The sequence below is a fragment of the Lepisma saccharinum genome, chromosome 21 (genome assembly GCF_977018435.1).
Source record: "Lepisma saccharinum chromosome 21, izLepSacc3.1, whole genome shotgun sequence".
Lineage (NCBI taxonomy): Eukaryota > Metazoa > Arthropoda > Insecta > Zygentoma > Lepismatidae > Lepisma > Lepisma saccharinum.
In genome coordinates, this window is record NC_139249.1 from 6,824,313 (window position 1) to 6,847,178 (window position 22,866).

The following is a 22,866-nucleotide window of genomic DNA, read 5'->3' on the forward strand; positions in this document are numbered from 1 at the left end:
CGATACTTGGTGGAGGCACATAATTGAGGGGTCTAGTGAGAGAGGGAGCTATGCCACAAATCTTGAAAATTTTATTTTTTGCCATTTTCAGTCTTCTCCAACCATCTGTCATCTATCATGTGAACTACAACATGTGGCATAGCTCCCGCTTGTTCTGCAGCAGAGTTTCTGAGTTCTTGAATACGTCCTCATCAGCATTTTGAGTGAGAGAAGGAGCTATGCCACTTACTGATGGTGTCTGCAATAGGAGTGGCAGAGGTTGTGTTGCAGTAACCGGTGCTAGATTTAATATCAGCCGTGAAGTTAAAAGATCTCATGGCAATAATGCATTATATTCCTCCAGTTCCTCATGGTGTTTACCAAAAACTAAAATCCACAGAAACAATGGACAGTGGAGATCCTCCAGAAGACATATGAAGTTGTCTTTATGTAGATCATATGTAACCCTGTGAATATGATTTACACTGAGGCAAAAGTATTTAAGCCTTGTTCAAAGTATTTGATGTGCTAGATTGATTTTTCCACATGGGTATACTACAACAATATACCATACATGTTCATAATAAATGGTATTTCTATTGAAATTTATATTTTTCTTTTTGAATAATTTACCTCAATTTATTTCCATTTCTTGTCAAAGTGGCATAGCTCCCTCTCTCACTAGACCCCTCAATTCTTATTGTAAATTGTAGGTCCAGTCCAGATTAGCCTTACTTTGCATAAAGTGGACTTAAAACACCAACTCAATCACTCAAAAAGCATCCCAGGTAAAGGGAATTGCACGCTTGAAATCCGCTAGAATGGCACTGCTTTTCTTGGTGTAGCAGAACATTACATTACAAAGTGAAAAATTATGGGACATAATTGTATATGCAGTTTTGCTCATTTCCCCTTTACTTTTTCTAAAAAAAACTTCGAAATATGTACTTTTTCAGTGACTAGTGTAACATTTATAGGAGGCACATATAGGACCCTCAAACTAGCAGTTAGCAGCACAATATTTCTTCCAATAAGGCATTTACACACTCCAGGTATGTCATATTATTTGGCCAGTAATACATTTTAATTATTATTTTCTTTCTCACCTTTCTTTCCTCCAAATTACCATAAAAATTTTAGAATGCCTTCATTTTGTGATGACCTCATTTCAACTTCATTGCACATTAGGGTCACCATCTTAAATGGAATACTGTTGCCAAATTCATAAACTACAGAATTTAAGCTTTACAACGATATATAACATGATAGGGCTCCATAAACATGAAAAATCAATGCAAGTGTCACAAAATCATGGATTGATCCTGTATGGTTCCATGTTGGCTGTCCAAATTATTCCGTGCATAATACGCACCATGGTTTTTGGGGGCAAAAATTTTGGACAAGAGTGCGCATTATACGTGAGTAAATACGATAGATTGTTAAGTGCATCTAGGAGTGAAAGTAAGTGTTTGCCAGGTAATATTTGTTTACAAACTACCTTGTCTTCATGACTGGGGTGTAAGGAATAACCTAATGAGAAGGCACCCAAAAGTCTATGTCACTTCCATGTATTGTATATATCCCTCTGTAGGGTTGTTTTGTCCTTATGTACTGAGCACCATTTGACAGCCTCCATTATTAACCTGAGGAAATTTTTAGTTCCCAGAGAAAAGTATTGATTTTATTTATACAGCGTGTCCCGCTTATACGTATAATAACAGAAAAAATCACAACTTTTTTTATTTACCAATATTTTTTGTCCAAACTTTGTACAAACATATAACAACTCAGAATTTTTTTTTTACAAATCAAGAAAACTAGCGCACTTCCACATGTGAACGTTAGTGGAACGGCAAATGTCAAACCGGTTGTCAGCCTCAAGCCACACGTTTTGAAGCATGTGCGGGGTAATGTTGCTTACTGCAACCACAATTCTTTCACGCAAGTCTTGCAAATCTCTAACCGGTGTACAGTAAACTTTGTCCTTAACACACCCCCACAACAAAAAATCGCACACAGTGAGGTCTGGTGACCGTGGGGTCCTTTCAATAAAATTCGAACCTCTTCCTATCAATGTTGCATTGAAATGCTCGTCCAGGAAGTCTAACGAGATTTGAGAAATGAACTGGTTTCGCCTAACTGTTTTTCCCATTTCTTTATTGAAATGTACGATGGAACTACTTCTTTAGTACCCAAACCATAACGTGCACGAAATCGTCTCTGCACAAGTGTCACAGACTTCACTTCAGACAACGTTAAAACACAAGACCCCTTTTCTTGTGGCGACCACACGACGAATGAGTACAGAGAATCTGATCTCAGTTTTCAAGACATTCTGGCTACTGCGCATGCACAACTACCACTGAATGTGTTGCTAAAAAAATTTTTGAGTCATTCTTTAAAATAAAACAACAATCACATCATTCTGACAGTTTGTTTAGAAGTATGAATTTTTCTTTTATTATACGTATAAGCGGGACACGCTGTAGTAAAGGTAAAGTACCTTGTGCATATAGGACCATGTCTTGAAGGCACATTTAAGGAAATGTGGGCGGAGGGCCTCACACATTCTTGATCTCTGCCATTTTGGAGGTGATGTGATCAGCACCACCCTCCAGCTGCCCAAAGGGGCTGGACCCCATATAATGTGATGGCTGCAAATAGCCTAAGTGCTGACGCACCATCACTTTTCAATGTTTGTTGTATTTTTTGGACACCCAAATTTCCTTCTTTCTTCCCACAAGCATGCACGAAAGCAGTTATTCAAAGAAATAAAACAAGTAGTTCCTTTTTTTTTTGGCCTTTATTGCATCACATTTTAGCAAACATCAAAACAATACTTGAAGCACTCCATTAACAATGTCAAAGGATGCACAAGAATATACTTTTTTATCTCGTTAAATACAGTATTTTGGAGATTTCCACAAACCAGATAGCATGTATTGAATCTCTCAGCCACTGAGTTCCTGATCAAAGAATGTGTGTCATGAAATGTCCAACACACATCACAAATATATTCTCTTCTTCATGGAGCTGTCGATAATCCTATCGCATCAGAAACCTACCTGTTATTGTCTGTTCACGTAGCTCTCAGATGGTCAATGGTTGACTCATCTGCAATTTTTTTTTCTATCTTTGCACGAAACAACAAGGGAACATAACACATTAGCAGTACATGCAGTTTGTATTGAAGATAGCGACAACAATGCCACTGCCATTACATAACAATCACAGCTCCATGTTCCAAACCAAGCTTAATTTCTCACACGTGTACCTTTGTCTTTTACAGTTTTATAATGAACAAATTTTGAAAAAATTATCAGCTTTCAGATCTTGAAAGGGTCTTCTTAATGTGTGACGATGTTGTAAAGCACCTTGTGATATTTTGTTCTAAGTAACTCTCCCTCCCTCAAAAAATATAAGAGCAGTAATTTGCTCCTCCAACATGCATTTCTCTCCAGAATCTCTTCAAACCAACTTCAGAAACTCAGTCTGTGAGATTATACAATTGTTGATACGTCAAATATCGGGCAAATATATTACCACTGGTAATTGGCAGCGTTTGCACAAGAGTCTGAACATACTTATATTTCTGTGTATGTATGGCCAAGTGATAGGTGTGCTAGAAACAGCTTTACAAAAAGAACTGCCCATCTAATTGAGCAAATTGAACCAATTAGAATAATCCTTGGCAAGATTCTGTGCAGCCATTCACAAGAATCATGTGCTTGAGGAATCATTAATTCCCCCCAAAATATAGGGGATCTTTGTTTTTCTTTATAACTTTTGAGTATAGTTTTAGACCATGCACACCTATCGAACAATTTGTCCATAATGTATTCATATTAATCAGAATCAAATCAAATGGAATTGGACCTTCATTGAACAAATTAACATTACAGTGAGCTAATTTTTTAATGTTTCGCACAGATGGTATTTTTTCTTAACAAAAATATATATGGTAATTTCCAACTTTATTTATACTGTCAAATCTGCAAACAATAAAAACTTGTTAATTTCGTAAAGAAAAACATGTGTACAAAACTTTCATAGAATCCTGCATGATTTTTCCCCAGCAGGTAATAAGCCCATAATGCAAATGTTCCATTTTGCACACAAGTGTTACCAAGAGGAATCAACACTCGTGAGTGTGGCATTACCATACCCTGTTTGTAGGCTTCAGTTTCATCAAATTTGAAAAATGCAAAACAAAAAGATCACCATTCACGTATGTCAGGAATTCAAGTTCCAAGTCATTGCTGTTCATCATAGCAATGTAAAGTGAGTGTCACACATATATAATATATAATTACACATGTCCCATTTATATAAGATTGATCAGAATGTTCGTCTGTTCAAGTGAGTACTTCAAGATTATTATAGCAAACAAAATAATATAGGTGCTCCTGTGAACAATTCTTCACTTCAAGCTTTAAGTCTTTGTTTATTCACTATAATAAAATAGTCATTTGCATCTTTTTTTTTTTTAACTAGTATAATCTACAACAAAATGATAGTCATGATTTTTTGTTTGTTACTCTTCTTCCTCTTCATTTTGATATGTGACGTACCGCACTGATGACTTTTCTCCAAGAATAAGAGCCTGAAACAGAATAGTAATGTCCGTAAATTGCAAGAACATAAATATCTGATGATATATTGCATAATCTAACGGCTCAATTAATTTCTAAAATGTTCAATAAGTAGACACTTCATAGTTTGGCACAGTAAACGTGGTTAAAGTATTGCATAGATAAAGTTTAAGGTTTCTTTGTTACAATTATCACAACTTGCACTAAGTTATGGGCTATTTATTGATAGGTAATATTATTGGTAATTATATTAATACACCTACGTATATGCCCATGGTAGGTGATCGAAGGTTGGGATTTGTCCAGCCTTGTCCCAGCATAAAAAATCTGGGACTTATCCAGTCCAAAATAAATGGATGGGAGTTAAACATGGCTGGAGCATGGTGCTGATCACATCACCTCCAAAAATGTCTGAGATCAAAGAATGTGTAGGGGCGTACACCCTATGTCCCCATATATATGCCTCATGGCATGGTGCAAAAAGTGAACGGGAAATTTTAGCTACCTTATGTACCATCATCGGCCAATCCTGATAATGTACTGATTAATCTACAAATTGTATTGTGCAGGCAAAGTTGCACGTTTTAGATTTTTATTAATTTAGGACAGTTGCCTTCATTAACACAGCTTACTGCATCTAGGATGGAGGTGGTAGCTCATCATAGCTTTGTTTACTCCCGGTTGGCAGCAGTTCTAATTTCCCCCACCTGGCTGTGCTGGTGGATGTTGCTTGTTGAGTTATCTTCATTTTAACGATGCTGTTGGGAGTGATGATTGATTGTTAGGTTGAGTCATCTGCTATGCTGCTTTGTATGGTGCAGTTTGAGTTCCTTGTGTTGGTGGTTGTGCAGCAGGTATGCCCTGTTTTCCTTCGTCCAGATGCAATGTGTCTTAAGTTTAGTGTCAGTTTCTCCTTGATGATGTTCTTTGTGACAAGATGTGGCGGAGGGGTTGTGCAAAGCCTGATCTTATTCAGTAGTGGAGCTGCAATTGGCATGTGGCCTTGTACAGACACGAACACTGCTGGATTGTAATGAATACATTGACTGTACGCACATGGGGATACAAGCTTTGGTAAGTGGTGTCTCTAAGTTCGGCAGGGCTTCAAAACTGGGATGCTGGTTTGTGTGTTATTTTGACGTTGAATCATTCAAATGCCTTAAATAGTCTGCCTTGTTTTGTTGGGTGGTATGGAATGTGATCCAATTGGGTTCTTGGTTTGGATTTTCTCTGCATTGTGGAAGTCGGGACTGGACTTCCACCTTTATGCCGATTTTGTTCACTAAGCCTGTCTCCATGATTCGTGCTATTTCATTTTGGAGGTTGTCATTCATGGACTGCATGGAATGCTCTTCTACAAAAGTTGAGCCACACTCTGGCTTTCTGTTTTGGGGTGTGGTTGGATTGAGCTTGGATGTACTGGATACCTGCATGCATTTTTCTGTACACAGAAGTGAAGAACTTATCTTGGCTGTGTTGGATGTTTGGGTGAATGTTGCTAGGAATTGGTGTAAGTTGTCCTGTTTGTATATGACTAAAATATCATGTGTATCTTCTGTGTGTGTGAACTGTGGTTAGTTGAGTTTGGATTTCTCTGCTGTATGTAGTACAATGTTAGAAAGGGTGTTTCCCATCACCAAGCTTTTCAGATTGGAAACTTTTGTTGGTGACGCAGGCATGTAGGAGAATGGAGATTTCATTGGTTTCATAGGGATGGTGTTCCTTTGCTGTTGAACCATGTTCTTAGAGTGTTGAGTGCAAAGCTGATCAGTATATAGGTGTACATGTCAACTATGCTGGTAGCTTGCAGTTATTGACTTTGAGTAAGTATGTAACAAAACTCTTTGTGTTAGTGGATGTCTAACTTTGTGCCTAACAAACAGTCTCAAAGCCAAAGAGTCTCAAAGTCAATAACTGCATGCTACCAGCATAGTTGACATGTACACCTATATACTGATCAGCTTTGCACTCAACACTCTAAGAACATGGTTCAACAGCAAAGGAACACCATCCCTATGAAACCAATGAAATCTCCATTCTCCTACATGCCTGCGTCACCAACAAAAGTTTCCAATCTGAAAAGCTTGGTGATGGGAAACACCCTTTCTAACATTGTACTACATACAGCAGAGAAATCCAAACTCAACTAACCACAGTTCACACACACAGAAGATACACATGATATTTTAGTCATATACAAACAGGACAACTTACACCAATTCCTAGCAACATTCACCCAAACATCCAACACAGCCAAGATAAGTTCTTCACTTCTGTGTACAGAAAAATGCATGCAGGTATCCAGTACATCCAAGCTCAATCCAACCACACCCCAAAACAGAAAGCCAGAGTGTGGCTCAACTTTTGTAGAAGAGCATTCCATGCAGTCCATGAATGACAACCTCCAAAATGAAATAGCACGAATCATGGAGACAGACTTAGTGAACAACACCGGCATAAAGGCAGAAGTCCAGTCCCGACTTCCACAATGCAGAGAAGATCCAAACCAAGAATCCAATTGGATCACATTCCATACCACCCCACAAAACAAGGCAGACTATTTAAGGCATTCGAATGATTCAACGTCAAAATAACACACAAACCAGCATCCCAGTTTTGAAACCCTGCCTAACTTAGAGACACCACTTACCAAAGCTTGTATCCCCATGTGTGTACAGTCAATGTATTCATTACAATCCAGCAGTGTCAGTGTATGTACAAGGCCAATTGCAGCTCCACTACATCAACAGAATGATCTGAAGAGTACAAAAACAAATAGGAGAGCATCCAAAACAATGCCAGGAAAAATAAACAAGATCAGGCTTTGCACAACCCCTCCACCTAATCTTGTCACAAAGAACATCATCAAGTAAATGCATATTCATTCAGTAGAAACGGACACTAAACTTAAGACACATAGCATCTGGACGAAGGAAAACAGGGCATACCTGCTGCACAACCACCAACACCAGGATCCCAAATCGCACCATAGCAGATGACTCAACCTAACAATCAATATCACTCCCAACAGCATTGTTAAAATGCAGATATTGGAACTACCCCCAACAAAGAGCAATGCAGATAACTCAACAAGCAACATCCACCAGCACAGCCAAGTGGGGGAAATTAGAACTGCTGCCAACCAGGAGTAAACAAAGCTATGATGAGCTACCACCTCCATCCTAGATGCAGTAAGCTGCGTTAATGAAGGCAACTGTCCTAAATCAATCAAGAAAAACTGAAATCTAAAACTTTACCTATACAATACAGTTTGTAGACCTGTTGTTATTCTTTTGAATTGTGCCATTGTATAATGAAGTTAATGGTGAAAGAAAGCTGTAAAGAAAATAGGATACACAACGACATCACAATACATATTTGTTTTTACATATTAATCAGTACTTATCTGGATCAGACCATAATTTACCAATCAATAAATAACCTGTAATTTAGTGCAAAGTTCCATTCTGTTATTATGTTTGTAAATGTAAACTTGAAATTCATATTTCTTGGTTTTCCACACTTTTACTGTAATTTTGTTAGGTTAGCATTACATTAGATTGTATCTGCTTGTGGGGGTCATGTTTCAGTTTTTTGTAGGCTCTGAAGGCTAACTGAAACATGACCCCACATGCAGATACAATACAGCCATCCACCGAGCCATACAGAACTGTGCCCTCCTCGAGGAAAGTGAAAGGAAGAAATTAATCAACATCCACCCCAGCCTTCCCTGTGCAAACGGCATACTCAAAACTCCTCTAAGAATCATAGTGGCCAGCTTCAATCAACCCAGCTTGCATGCACTTGACTCCTCCAGAACATGGCTCCTCAGCAATGGCACACCCCCATTTGTAACGGATGAAATCTGCAACCTCCCACAAGCCTGCCTCTCCCACAACTATTTCCAGTTCAAAGACAGTTTCTTCCAACAGACAGGAGTCCTAGCGATGGGCAACCAACCCCGTTTCTGCACCCCTATCCAACAGTGTACTGCATGTGGCAGAGAAATCAATACTCACCCAACCAGAGTTTGCACATATAAGATACAGAAGATATGCCGATGACACCCTAGTTATTTACAAACATGAAGAGGACTTAAACCTTCTCCGAACGGCCCTCAACAACATACATCCTAACATAAATTTCACCGTTGAAAGGGAAGAAAAGGGCCGCCTCAACTTTCTCAACCTAAACATCCAACGACACCAAGACACGTTCATCACGTCTGTATACAGGAAACCAGGTTCGGGCACCCAGTACATCCATGCCAAATCCAACCACCCACCAAAACAGAAAGCTGGAGTATGGATGAACTTTTACGGAAGAGCCTTCACACACAGCTGCACAGAAGACTACCTCCATGACGAAATAAGATGCGTAACTGAAATACGTAGGACTAAACAACGGTTGCATCGAATACCAGCTATCCATGTGGTGTGCAAAAGAAGAAGCCCAGCTCAGACACTCACGAGACAGAGATAACCTGAACAAAATTCCCAAACCCAAATGGATCGCTTTTCCATACCACCCCACCACATCAGGAAAATTCACCAAGGCCCTCAAACCCTTCAACATCCAACTGGCACACAAACCTATATCCCAAATTGAAAGAGCACTACCTACCCAAACTTGCATCCCCTGGCATCTACAAGGCCACATGCCAATGCCACAACACCTACATTGGCAGAACCATCCGCACTGTCCAAGAACAGATTGACGAACACGTAAAAGATGCCAAAAAAGACACACCAAAATCAGGCCTTTCTCAACACCTCCACTCCACTAACCACACCATCTCCTCCACATCCATACTTCACCCAACCGGCTCAGTCAAAGAAACCCATGCCATCATCCAACAGAAACCAGCACTGAACCTGGACAGGCACACCCGACCTAGTACTCCATCCTCGAAAAGATCCCAGACCAGGAAAAGAAAAGATGCAGCACGTACTCGACCCCCCCCCCCCTCCAGCTATGTGGGGCACAGGAGACGATGCAAACCAGGATACACACGTCAGCTCAAATGAGTGGGAGAAATTGCAACTACCCCTGCCTGGGAACAAACAAAGCAGTGACACTTTACCATCTCCACTCCAGACGCCGTACCCTTAGTGATTGAAGACCAGCTAGGATTTAACCATTAAATTGTGCAACGTGGAAATACGGAATTTCAAAAAAGTAATTTTAAACCGCGTTTACCGCATTCATCATGAATACTGCTTCAGTCATAAATTGACATGTTGTTCTTTCAATATTCATGTGAAAATAGTGAAAAACAAAACACTTGACTAGGCTGATCAAAGGATTGCTCATTTCTGCAATTGCGTTACACGGACATAAGAATAACCATGGAAATTCCATATTGAAAAAAGAAAATGAACATTTATTCCAATCACTAACTTGCTTTAAGGCTGAGTTACTTCTTAAGAAATAACTAATCAACTACCTATGCTTGGAGTCAATAATTGAATCTCTAATAATTCTTATTCATTCTAGAGCATGTTTTGGTTTCAATTTAATACAATTCACAAATTGGTTTCAATATTGTGTCTAAAAATGCATATTGGCCACTTGAACCAATAGGAAAAATTTCCACTTGTGTCATGTAGGAAACCATGTTTTCCCAGAACAGTAGCTGTACAATAGGCCTACAATTGGGTTTCAGTACATTTCAGTTTACAGTAGATGATAGTTGAAAACTGCAGAATTTGTACTGTAAACAGTAATGAAATTTCCAATTTGTTTCAGTTGAGATTCTGATTGAATCCAGTTCATTCCAGTGGAAACCAAATCAAATTTCAATTGGAACAAATAAGACATTTTTAGCTGGAACACACCTAAAATGTTTCTGACTAATTAAGTTCATAATGATTGTGAATGTTAATTTTGGACAGTCATAAACCCTAGGTAAAAATTTACTTACATCCCATATAAATTGCCAGCTGTGTATCTTTCATTTTTGCTTGCTTGCCCTTTCAATTATTCCAGGAAGCATTTATTCTACATTTCTAAGCAGCTACTAAAACATGAAAGCATAATTACCTTTTGTTCATCCTTTGTTCTAGGATTTTTCAGGAAATACATAAGTGGAGCATATAAGAAGTTGAGGACAGCTATTCCAAACAGCATCCGTTTAAACCCAATGGTTTTTACCAGAGTACCACTCATAGCAGGACCTGCAATTTGAGTAAATGGTGAATAAATAAATCACTCACCAAGACATCATACATGCATTAATGCAGCTACAACTTCAATACAATTAACTTTTACAAGAAAACATTCAAAATTGCATGAATATAAGCATCTTTGATTTTATTTATTCATATATGACTTGCCAAGAAGAGAAACACATATAAAATATATATAAAAAAATAGCGAGTTGTAAAGTCCATGGTCTTGGAATTAGAAATATTTTTGGAATTTTTTCTCATGAGGCTGTATTAAAGGATTTCAAGGCTATGATGTCCACGGTAGCTCAGTCGGTAACGCGTCTGACTACCATGCTCAAGGTCTCGGGTTTGATCCCTGGCTGGTTCAAATCCGGGAACTTTTCTAACGTTGGCAGCAGCCCTGGTGCCCACCCAGCATCATGGGTACCTGGGGGAAACCCTGGGGGGTAAAGGCGGTCAGGGGCGTGATGCTGATCACATCACCCCCACTCCTGACCGGATCAAGGAAGTGTGGGGCGTTACCCCCACACCCCTTATACACCTTCATGGCGTGGTGTTAAGCACAGGGGAGCACTATACCTTTATGATGTACAATATGTCCTTCTAATGGAATGTTTTAAAGCTTAACTATTAATTATGTCTTCTATGAAAAAATTAGGGTAAGGAAATTTGCATTTATGGATCTTTTCACACTAAATGACGTTAATTTTCAATTTTTAAATGCAATTTTAGAGCTGGTTTGGTTTGAGCTGGTGTTTTAAGTCCACTTTATGCACAGTAAGGCTAATCGGGACTGGACCTACAGTTTAAAGTGGGATCCGAACCACTTGTGCCTTCACCGGGCATCGAACCCGGGACCCCTTGATTACAAGGCAATGACGCAACCACTATGCCATGGGGGAGGCCCAATGCAATTTTAGAGTGTCACTCATTGTGACTGATTCATAAGTTGATCACTTACACAGAATGGGTCAATGGAAAAATGTACATTACATAGTACATTAAATTAAATATTTCTGGTCAAACCACATTGAAACTAATTTAGTAGAGGCACTAAAAAGAAAATAGTACATGTGGAAAAGTATTATAAGTCTGAACCTCTTCTGGAATATTTCTCTGCAGAATGAATTTCACTCAAGAGAAAACAGTGAGGAAAGGTTGACTCAACGATTCCTATAGTTAAAATACAGGACAAAAAGCTGTCCTGAGGAGTTTGGTTGGGACAGCAGGACACTTAACAAAAAGCAGGACGTTCCCATATTATTTCCCTACTGCAATATCATATTTGTACTTTTGTTTTTAAGCAATGCCTTTCTGTTCTGTGCCTTGCACAATGCCGCAAAGGCATATAGGCAGTGTGGAGTTAGGGCCCCACACTTTCTTGATCATGGCCGAAGGTGGGGGTGATGTGATCACCACCATGCCCCTGGCCACCTTTACCCCCAGGGTATCCTCCATGTACCCACTTTATACGATGCTGGGTGGGTGCCGGAGCCACTTGAACAGTGGAAAAATCCAGGTTCTCCCCTGCTGGGGATCGAACCTGGATATCTCGCATGGTAGTCAGACACCCTAACGACTGAGCTACTGTGTCTAATGCCTTTCTATCACTTTTGTTCTGAACATTGAAGTTTCAAACGTAGAATGTCACTGTAGTAAAAAAGCAAGTAATAATAAATAAACAAACAAACAACATATAAACTAAGCCATGAACTGAAATCCATAGTGTAGTTTTACACATGTTTCTACCTACTTCTAGTTTTGAATTCGGATTCATCCACTCCAGCTAAGTGTGTCTTATGTGGTTTGAACAGTACATATGCATTTCATTGTTCGAAATCTGCACTAGAACTGAATACTGTTTAGCACACAGAGGAGTTATACTACACAGAAATTTCAGCAAAAAAATGGAGGCTTGACCGGGACTCAAACCTAGATTTCAAATCAACCGTGTTTGAAATGCAACAAATCAAGTTGCAGAAGCACTGCAGAGAATTGCACACAAGTAAAACTGCAAAAGTGAAAAATCATGAGAACCGGGGCTGGCTCGGTATCTTAATTGGTAGAACAATGGCAGGGTTTCCCAGACACCTGGGTTCAAGTCCTGGTCAAGCCTGCATTTTTCGCTGAAATTTCTGTGTAGTATATCTCCTGTGTGGGGCTCCTGTGTAGCTAAATGCTTAGTACTCTCGCCTTTGGTGCAAGCGATTGTGTCGCCCTAGTCAACTTCATGTTTTTCAAGCACTAACTGTTCCATCTGTGTAAAAATAACCTGTGGTCAACTCAGTTTTCTTCAAAATATGTTTATTTCTTTAAAAAATACTTAATTGTTAATGTCGTATACGTAAAGGTTTCTTCAACAGATTTCTTACTAAAGAGTAATGTAAAATATTTTTGTAATTTGCTAATATACAAGAAAATTGTAAATCAATGTAAAACTTCGGTTACTATGAGGATGTGTAAACAACTATACAGTCGTCTTGAGAAAATGTAAACAAATTTTCTGTATCAAAAGGGAAAGCTCTGTAAACTTGAGGGACACACTCTCCTGGTTGCTGAAAGGCTGGTGATTCAGGGGGATGCCGGGGGAAATATCTATGTTATAGGATATACTAATGTACGAAAAGTTGCTCTGCGAAAAAGTTACGTCAGGGCATTTATAAATTGTATCAATTCAATGGAATTTGGATAAAAGTTGCAATTTTTCACATTTACGGAAAAAAATTCACGCATAATTCCCAGAGCCAAGAATTCACACAATTCCTGGAATTCAAAGACTTCTCTGTGAGTAGCCATCCTGAATAAGCACCTTCTTATTAATATTTCATCTAAAAAGAGAATGCGGACTAACCTATAGCAAATCCAAGGCAAAAGGCAACATCACCAATAGCATAAACACTTCCGTAAGCAGCTGAATGGCGAATATCAACAAGATAGCCCAGCTCAGGCATCATGGAGCTGTCAACCATTCCTATGGCAAATCCAAGCCCAGCATTTGGTCCAATCAGGTGGTTGAGTCTCTTGGCATATGGAATCTGAAATATTGCAAGAATAATGTGTTTATTTTACTATAGAAACCATAAATGTTGATTATCAAATTCTTAAATATCAACACTGACAGCTGCATGTATTTAAGTACTGAAATTCACATACAAGGGTTGATCAAATGAAAAGGTACGAAACGTCGTAACAACGGAAACGTTTATATAATACCGATGCTGCAATGGGAGAACGTAGCGTGATATGTAGGGGTGTGATTGGAGTCGCCACGCGGCATCGGAGCATGCAGGGGAACGCGCATGAGAGAGCAGAGGCTCCGATACAGAGCGCCGTCCAAGTGACGCGGCAGTGCGTGTTCGGACAGGATGGCGTTAACATTGGCAAATTCGACTGTTGAGGAGCAGCAAGGCGTTTTCCGTTTTCTGACAGCGGAAGGTGTTAAACCGGCTGATATTCATCGCCGGATGGTGAATGTTTACGGGGAAGACGAACGACCGCGGCTGCTCACGGAGGGTGTGGTTCTGCTCCATGATAACGCACGTTCACACGTCTCCAGGGTCACACACGCGAAACTGGCCAGGTTCAAGTGGGAGCAACTAGATTTTCGCCCTACAGTCTGGACTTATCCCCCTGTGACTTCCATGTGTTTGGTCCCCTGAAAAAGCATCTCAAAGGAAAGCGCTTCACCTCGGACGATGAACTCAAGGACGCTGTGAAGGACTGGGTCGCGTCACAGCCAAAGGAATTCTGGGAAAAAGGAATCATTCGGCTCGTTCATCAATGGGATCAATGTGCTCAGGCCTATTTAGGATACTTTGAATAAAGTATTCATTTACACAGACAGTGTCGTTTTGTACCTTTTCATTTGATCAACCCTTGTACTATTTTACATATGGAATTGATGCATTTATTGTAGTAGGGCTGTAGCACATCTGTATCTTTTCACAAATGCATATTTCAACCAGTCATCCATACCCATGGCAAAGTAATTATTTGTTACATATTAAATACAGTATGCATAATTTGCAATTCTTATAGTGTGCAGCATAAGTTGCTACCCTGGTGCTATAAGAACATATGCTGCTTGATTGCTGGATTTTAGGGGGAAGGTGTGTGACTGCTCCCTCCGAGGCCCTTGAGAGGACATCGTGGGCAACTTCCACAGAGGACCTATTTTATTTTTTCATGTGTTGATAAATAATATGCACAGTTGGAATGAAGTTTAACACACACACAGCATCAATTAAGAAACGCACAAGAGCGGAATAAAGGAGGAACCCACTACCCAAGGGGTCTTAAGGGCCTTATTTTGTTTCTTCAGTAATATGCAGGGTTGAAATGCAATTAGGCAAATATTGTGGCATTTTACAAAGAACTACGGTTATGGGCGAGCAGGAAGATTAATATTTATTTCACATTTCATACAGATGGTGTACTGAAATTCACAGTTATTGCATTCTGTTATAAACTTTTACACACCTTGTTCAAGAAAAGGCTTTAAAACTTAGGGGGAAATTTTACTCGTAAAGTTTATGTAACTATAATTTTTGCAATTTTGAAAACTGTGGAACCCTTTATTCTGAGTATATAATACATTTTTACTTTGGGTATTCTGTTCAAATACTAACTACTTGAACTTTATTTTGAAATTTACTATCTTTCCATTTTTTGTAACTTGAAATGAACAATGTCAATTTCCAGGATGGGGTCAGTGGATCCATTCGACCCCCACCCCTGCTGATGCCCATGAGTTGATATGTTTGCTGCTTAGTATGCAACTTGCATTTTCAGGGTTGAGAGTTATGTCACACCCTGTATATTCCTCTAATAAACCTTGTTGATGTTGTACCTTGAGAAAATACTTACACATATTAGGCAAATCCCAATAATAATCAGCCCAAGGAGGGAAGCTAACCACCTGGAATACAAAGAAGAAAAATATTACTCGACTTAGAGATATGCAGCTGCAAGTGTTAGTTACAGAATAGTGGCAACACTGCCACATGTGAGTCCGTAGGTGTTGTTGATAAGGGGCTGTGAGACGAGTTAGTATGTAGAGTGCTGACTATTTTAGCTTTGCGCAGTGCTACAAAGTGCAAGGGTCGTAAGGGGACATTTATGAAAGTGGAACATCACTTTTATGTAACAACTGAGCTTACAGAAGGTTGCAATGCACAAGAATGTTTCCAGAGAATGCTTGAAGCATGAGACGATGCAGCATAGTAATGGGTGAAAGTTTTCCGTGAAGGCAGGAAAACAATTCAAAAGAGCCCCCAACAAAGATGACCCCATGTTGGCGACTACACAAGTTAGCTCCTTGCATCTTTGCAGGACATTGCTGAAGTACTGTGCACGAATTAGCCTCAAGGAAAGGCACATATTGGATACCAAACTTCCTGAGGTGCAATTGCAAAGGACTTACTGAATAGGTAGCAGATGAAAAGTGAAGACTTCCGTGAAAGGATCATCGCTGTGGACGAAACCTAGGCTCGCTTGTTTCAATCGCAAGTGAAGCGGAAATAAAATGAATAGACATGTTCCTCTTCTCCACACCCTTGCACAAGGTTCTTGGTTAGTGTTTGTTAGTTTGATATTCAATACCAATGGTGTAATATTCCACTACAATGTATCTCGGAACATCACCTTCATCTCATAGTCAGGAGAAAACGATGGTGCATGATGGAAATGAATCTAATCATCCTTCATGACAATTAGACCAGAGATATTTCCAATATATGTGAATGTTACATGCATTTTTGAGATCAAAGTTGGAAACCTCATCTTCAGGGTATGCAGAATTCAATTAACCCAGTTTCCAGACCAAATTGGCAGTCACTAAACTACACTTCGTGTCTTGTATACTGTTCCACTTAAAAACTTGCAACAGCAATTGAAAGATAAATCATTATAAAACATAATGGTACAAATGAAACGGATTATCTTTGCATTTCATTCTAGATTCATAATTGGGAAAAGAGAGACGTGGTAGTATATAAATATGGAGAAACTAGTACTCACTTTTAATCGAAAAAGAAGAAAAAACAGCTTCGCGGATAAAAGTGAGTACTAGTTTCTCCGTATTCAGTCTAAAATTAAACTTTTTTGACTTCACCGACGTATTTTGTCAAGTAACTTTATAACCAAGTGTGCTATTAAAACGGAGGTTATTATAAGAAAGAAAGCACATATCCTCACAACTAGTTTACTAGTTATTTGACTTTCATGGTATGAAAATTATTTAATAAAATAGACAAATATAATGAAAAACCATAATTCAGTCAGGTGAATATCAATATCATAGTTGGTGACAGCCACTCTTCCTCTTGCCTGTTTTTTGTGGGGCAGGGTTGCATGTGCCTAACTTTATAACTTGATCTCCTCCGGCACAGTCAGTGGCCAAGAGCATTAAGTGGTAGACTTTCATTCTTTCCACCACAGTTTCCAGGTTTGACTCCCTGCTTGAACGTGGATGTTCTTTGTGAATGCTTATAACACAAGATTGAATTTATGTATAGAATATAGTCCCGGACCAAAAAATAGAGTTTTGAAGTAACTCTTATTGAAAGATAGTGAAAACATAATATTGTATGCGTACAATATCACATATATGCATCACAATCTGGTCCCAAAATCAAATTATGCTAAAATGGGCAATGGATCTTCTCGGATCGTTCAATTTTCATTCCCTGAATTTAGCAAAATATAATAGATGCGGCTATATTTTTTATCTCTTATGTTTTATAGCACATTTCTGTTAAATATTCGACAAAAAAATACATGAAAATATTATTTGGAAATTACAAAAAGCATGCCTTATTGTTGTACGCAATCTTGCACTGAATAGTATTTCATACTTCCTTGTATGTTCTACAAAAACTCAAAAGATGGCACCACTCACCAGTATGAAACTATACAAGTATCTTGTAAGACCCATTGCCACTCCTGCAAGAAATCTCAATATGCTGGCCTTATAGAGGCTCAGAAATATAATTGTAGGCTATAATGTGCTTAACATCACAAACTTTGTCTCAGACTTACCAAGGTTGGGATAAAAAGTTACCACTGATAATTACGAATGGAGAAAATGATGGCAGACATGTTTTTTTATCATGGCATGCATCTTGAAATCCGTGATAGTAAAAATGGTCAAGCAACCAATTTTTCTTTTTCTGTACCACTTGATATGGATCGAACATTTTTCATTATATATGTATATTTTATTAAATAACTTCAACATCCCATCGTCGTGATTAGCCAAGAGTGGAAGAAAATTGATGCTAATATAAACAAAAATCAAATTACTCCCATCAACATTTTAGACAATTATAACATTGGTATTCAATTGACAGAATGATTATTTTTCATTACGTATGTATATTTTATTACACAATGTCTATACTATGAAAAGTAAATTATTCATATAACTTTCTGCGGTATCGGTGACATTCTATGAACATTTATCTTTCTATTGCCGGTGGTTCCAAGATTCTAGGTGTAATGGTAATGAGCATATCGTCATATAAAAGACATCAGGTGTAGTATGCGAGCTTTCCTTATGGGTGAATACTGAAAATTCAGCTTGGAAACCAGGTTATTTGAATTAATTGTACCCTGCTCATGTTAAAACATAAGTTTCTCAACTGAAATGCATCTAAAAGCTTATATAGGGTAGAAGTGTTAGTCTAATTTCAAAGTGTCACATTCCTGCCTGTATCTAGGTTGACCCTTTTTGCTGAAGATGGAAAATACTAGATCATCCTCCATGTTCATATTTTACTTCTAGTAAAATCTTTGTTTCCAAAGATAGTAGTAATGGTAAGTTTTTAAAGTTGTTCTTCAGGCACTGGGACATAATTGAAATATTAAAGATACTAAACTTTGTTTTTTAATGAGGAATGCAAACTATGAATTGTGCATAAAATGCCTGTGCTTGGTAGTGCACAGGGGGACCACAATCCTGCCTAGGATGCCAAAATATCTAGCTACAGAGCTGCTGATATATCGGGAGAGTACGATATCTTTGATGCTATGGAAATTGTACTTCAAGAGATATTATCCGTGCGATAGATGTTCCTGAGTCAACATTCCCACAAGTAACAAGGCAAACAAGTGTGATTGCTCATATTGCGAATTTGCTAAAAGAGAGAAACATCTTAGCTGAATTGTTAGAACCAATGTATAGAAATGAAATCGAACTAGATTAGATGGCTGGACAACTAGATTTGTTGCAATATAAAATAATGGTGTAGAGGAAGCTCTGCTGGAAGTAAGTAATGTAGTGCAAAGCAAATCCACTGATTGGTAGGTTTCACTTGTCGTTTCAGGAAAAAAACTTTGCTGTAAATTCATACTTTCTGGATTAGGCCCTAAATATGGTTTCTGGTAAGTTTCGGTTAGAAAACTGAATTGTTGTACTCTCTATTGTCCCTCACAATGTATGATGACATCTTCCTTGAACTTCTCGTAGCACCGGGCCCAATTTATGCAATAAAGTACAAAAGCATAAATTTCTAAGGACATGAACCCCGCCACCTTTAAAAACATAGAAATGAGCCTGACCTGATATTTTCCCTAGTTTCTTGTTTCCTTTTGCCATTGCAGCTTCTTGTCAGTAGAATTTTGCACCAAAGATAATAACTAAAAAAAAAAAATTAAAACATAATAATTTGTACATGTTATTCTGTGGAGGAAAGCAACCTCTTAACATACAGATTTTTTTTAAAAAAATGTTTCGATTTTAATGTAATTTTTTTATTACTCCGTTGAAATAATCAGTTAAGAACATTATAAATGGTGATAATAATGTTGATTGTTGACAACTCAACAATGAGATACATGCATCTGAAAAGCCCCTAAAATAAAATCCCGAGTATACTCGTGCTATCAATGAGTAAAATATTACCAATAGAACTTCTTAAAAAATCAAGGTAAGTTATTTTAATAACCAAATAAACACAAAATAGAACTTAAACACTAATTAGTGAACTTGAAAACAATTGTTTATATTATAAGGACTTTGTCATTAGTCCTAAAACATGTATAAGTGTAACCAGTAAACGTGAATTACATTGTTTATATGTTACTGGCTGTGTGATAAGCCCTGAAACATGGATCAATGCACAAAGCTACAATGAATTCCTCACACATGTATCTGGATTCTCTTCTAGCATCACGCACACTGCTGCACATTCTGCACATTCTTGTAGGATTTTGCTTCTTCTCAGTTGGAGGAATCACTGAAGGAAAATGGCGACCAACAAGTCGCATTGGTGTTGCCATTGCTGAGGGGTGACCAGCTGCTTTCGGCGAAAATTCTTCTCTTTGATGATGAGCAACCACTTTCTCAATGACAGCGACACTAAAGTCAAGGGCACTCTTCCGTCCTTCATGTTTTCTGTAGAGTACGAAGGCATTCCACACAGCTAGTTCTAAAAGCTGGAAAAATATTTTCTTATGATATTTTTTACACCTCCCGTTGTATCATTATATGCAAACACGACCACAGCCTTCACAACATCTTTGTTCCTTTGTCTGTGTGTTTCCATTTCTGCACTGTGGAAACTGAATAACATCGAGAGTGCAAGAAGTTTACCTCATTGGAAAGCTACAGTCTCTCCTTTCTTCAGTTTTAGCCTTTGAAACAATGGAGGCATATTCTTTCTTGTGGGACGCACAGTGCCATACACATCTGTTCTATTAGATATAAAAATGTTGGCAAGCTGGGGAGAACTGTAGTAGTTGTCTACAGTTAAGCAGTATCTCATATTCAGCAGGGGTTTCATGAGTGTCATGACAACTTGTGATGACATGGGCAAATCTTTATAGTCCTCATACAATTTAGTGCCAGCACCTGTGTATATTATTAGGGACCAGACATATCCAGTTGCCGATTCACACAGCATGAATGACTTGATGCCAAATCTGGCTCGTTTCATAGGTATATATTGGACCCATCCCAACCGTCCTTTGTATAACATCAGACTTTCATCAGTTGTCACATCTCGTTCTGGAGTACAAGCAGATTTAAATTTGGTAGATAAGTAATCCAAAATTGGCCATATTTTATTCAGTTTTGGTTGAGGATGACTCTCGGCGTCATATGTACTATTATCAGAGAAATGCAGATTTCTCTTCAAATTCACAAATCTATGAAAAAAATCTCTCGAAAAATTAGTGTAGCTAAAATTGGATTCTTAGTCCAGTACATTTGATAGGTAGGTTTCTTTACAATACTCTGTAACAATTGTCACCAAAATTCCTACAAAATCATCATCAATAAACTGATGAAAGTAGTGGATAACATCCTCAATATGTGGCTCGAAATTCACTTCGGGTTTACCTGTGAAAGTAAAGCATGGTTGGGCAGTTGGGAGTTGTCCAGAAGTATCAATTTCACACCACTGTCTGGCACTTTCAAAGTCAGTTTCCGATGAATCTGACACATCACTTTCTTCTGAACTTTCTTCATGACTTTCTTCGGAGCTATCTGAACCACTAAACTCAATATCAACTCTTCATCACTCTCCATTTTCACAAAAGAAGAAGAATACCGCCAAGAAACACTGAAGAAAACAAAGGCACCCGAACTGACTTTCCCACCCCTATGCCGTAGACGAAAATAAACGTCAAAAGAAGGAGATTAGTGACATCTACCGGAAAGACAAAAAAACAACAACTTCAACAGCACTATTAGTGACATCTACCAGAAAGACAAGTAAACAACTACTTCAACAGCACTATCTAGCCGAAACATGCAGAAACATAGAAAAACGAGTATAATCGTCCTTTTAAAATGTGTACGGATAAAAAGAAGTTACCCCGAATATACTCGGGATATTATATTTTCGTGGAAATTTAAAACCCGAGTATACTCGGGCTTTTATGTTAAAAGGTTATCTGGTAGACTCTCGCACCAATAAACAAATGAAAATTGCATTCTTTATGTTCTGTTCAGCTGAACAGTTCAGTCAATTTTCTTTAAAACATTATTCATACCATTAGTATGTTACAATCTTCAATCAAATATGTAGATGCCAGACCCTGTGGCCGAGTGGTAGCACATCACTCTGCAACGCCAAGGGTCCCAGGTTCGAATCCCACTCTGGCTTGGTTGTTTGTGAATGTCCATTCATCAATTTCATCACTCATCCCCATCTTCACAAATTAGCCAAGAGGTACATAACGTGAAGTAAAATAAACTAAATCAATCAAAATATGTAGATGTTATCAGTAGTACATGGGGCTTTTCTATGGTATAAGTTTTACTGTGATGATGGTTGCAGAACCAATAACTTTTGTGATTTCCTTGTAGTTCTTGAAATTTGAGGATTTCTCTTGTTCATAGTTGTTGGAAAGATTATATAGGTGCATGTTACTTTTAATATCTAAATCCAATGAGAAGAATATACAACTAAAATGCAATGCATGAAACCACTATCAAGGACAATAATACAGTACGAAAACATAAAAATGCAACAAAACATGCCAGAATAGTAAATAAAATGGCCAATCCATGCATATAGCACAGTGCCATGAAGGCACATTTGGGGATGTAGGGTTAGGGCCCCACACATTCTCAATCTTGGCCATTTTGGAGGTGATGTGATCAGCACTATGCTCTGGCCACCTTTACCTCCCAGGGTTGCCACCAGCTACCCATCTATATGAGCCTGGGTGAGCCTCAGAGCCACTTTATGTAGGGAAAAGGCTGGAAACATTCTGACTAGATTACCCATCCAGGGAATCGACCCTGGGTCTCCCACATAGTAGTCAGATGCCCTACCGACTAGGCCATCGTGGCTCCCCTAAATGGCCCAAAAAAGCCTCAAAATGTAAAAATAATAGCAATGTTTCCTGTTTGTAACCTCAAAGACCCCAAAATAAAAGATGATTTATAATCTCTCTGTGTCCTGGCAATAAAGATCTGCAATGCCCTACCTGCCCATCTTGTGTCCTAAGGGTCCAAAAAGATTTGTTCCGATGAGGTAAGATATGCTGGCCGGTAAAAATGCCACACCCAGCTCCCAGCTCTCCGGCCTCATTCTTTCCATCATCCAGAGGGGAAGGGATGGCTCCAGCATTGCTATGCCCATGTTTGCAAAGGTAATTGCTCCTGGAAAAATAAA

At 38.6% G+C, this 22,866-nt stretch overlaps 2 protein-coding genes across 6 annotated transcripts in view; one reads left to right on the forward strand and one right to left on the reverse strand.

Annotated features, from left to right (window-relative positions):
• The window catches only part of LOC146004405 (coiled-coil domain-containing protein 149), a 55,075-nt gene extending 44,327 nt beyond the window's left edge, over positions 1-10,748 (forward strand). The window contains exon 11 of the mRNA XM_083143241.1: positions 10,637-10,748. The gene's annotated coding sequence lies outside the window, so the exon portion shown is untranslated. The remainder of the gene's footprint in view (positions 1-10,636) is intronic.
• Vmat (Vesicular monoamine transporter) overlaps positions 2,781-22,866 on the reverse strand; it is a 253,365-nt gene continuing 233,279 nt past the window's right edge. For 4 of the 5 annotated variants that reach the window (XM_083143239.1, XM_083143236.1, XM_083143237.1 and 1 more), the window contains 6 exons: positions 22,679-22,853; positions 19,301-19,378; positions 15,608-15,659; positions 13,593-13,776; positions 10,614-10,747; positions 2,781-4,582 (listed from right to left, as the gene is read on the reverse strand). In XM_083143239.1, the coding sequence (XP_082999365.1) occupies positions 4,514-4,582; positions 10,614-10,747; positions 13,593-13,776; positions 15,608-15,659; positions 19,301-19,378; positions 22,679-22,853 (692 nt within the window). In that variant the 3' untranslated portion in view covers positions 2,781-4,513. The remainder of the gene's footprint in view (positions 4,583-10,613; positions 10,748-13,592; positions 13,777-15,607; positions 15,660-19,300; positions 19,379-22,678; positions 22,854-22,866) is intronic. The other variant, XM_083143240.1, reaches the window with a different exon arrangement.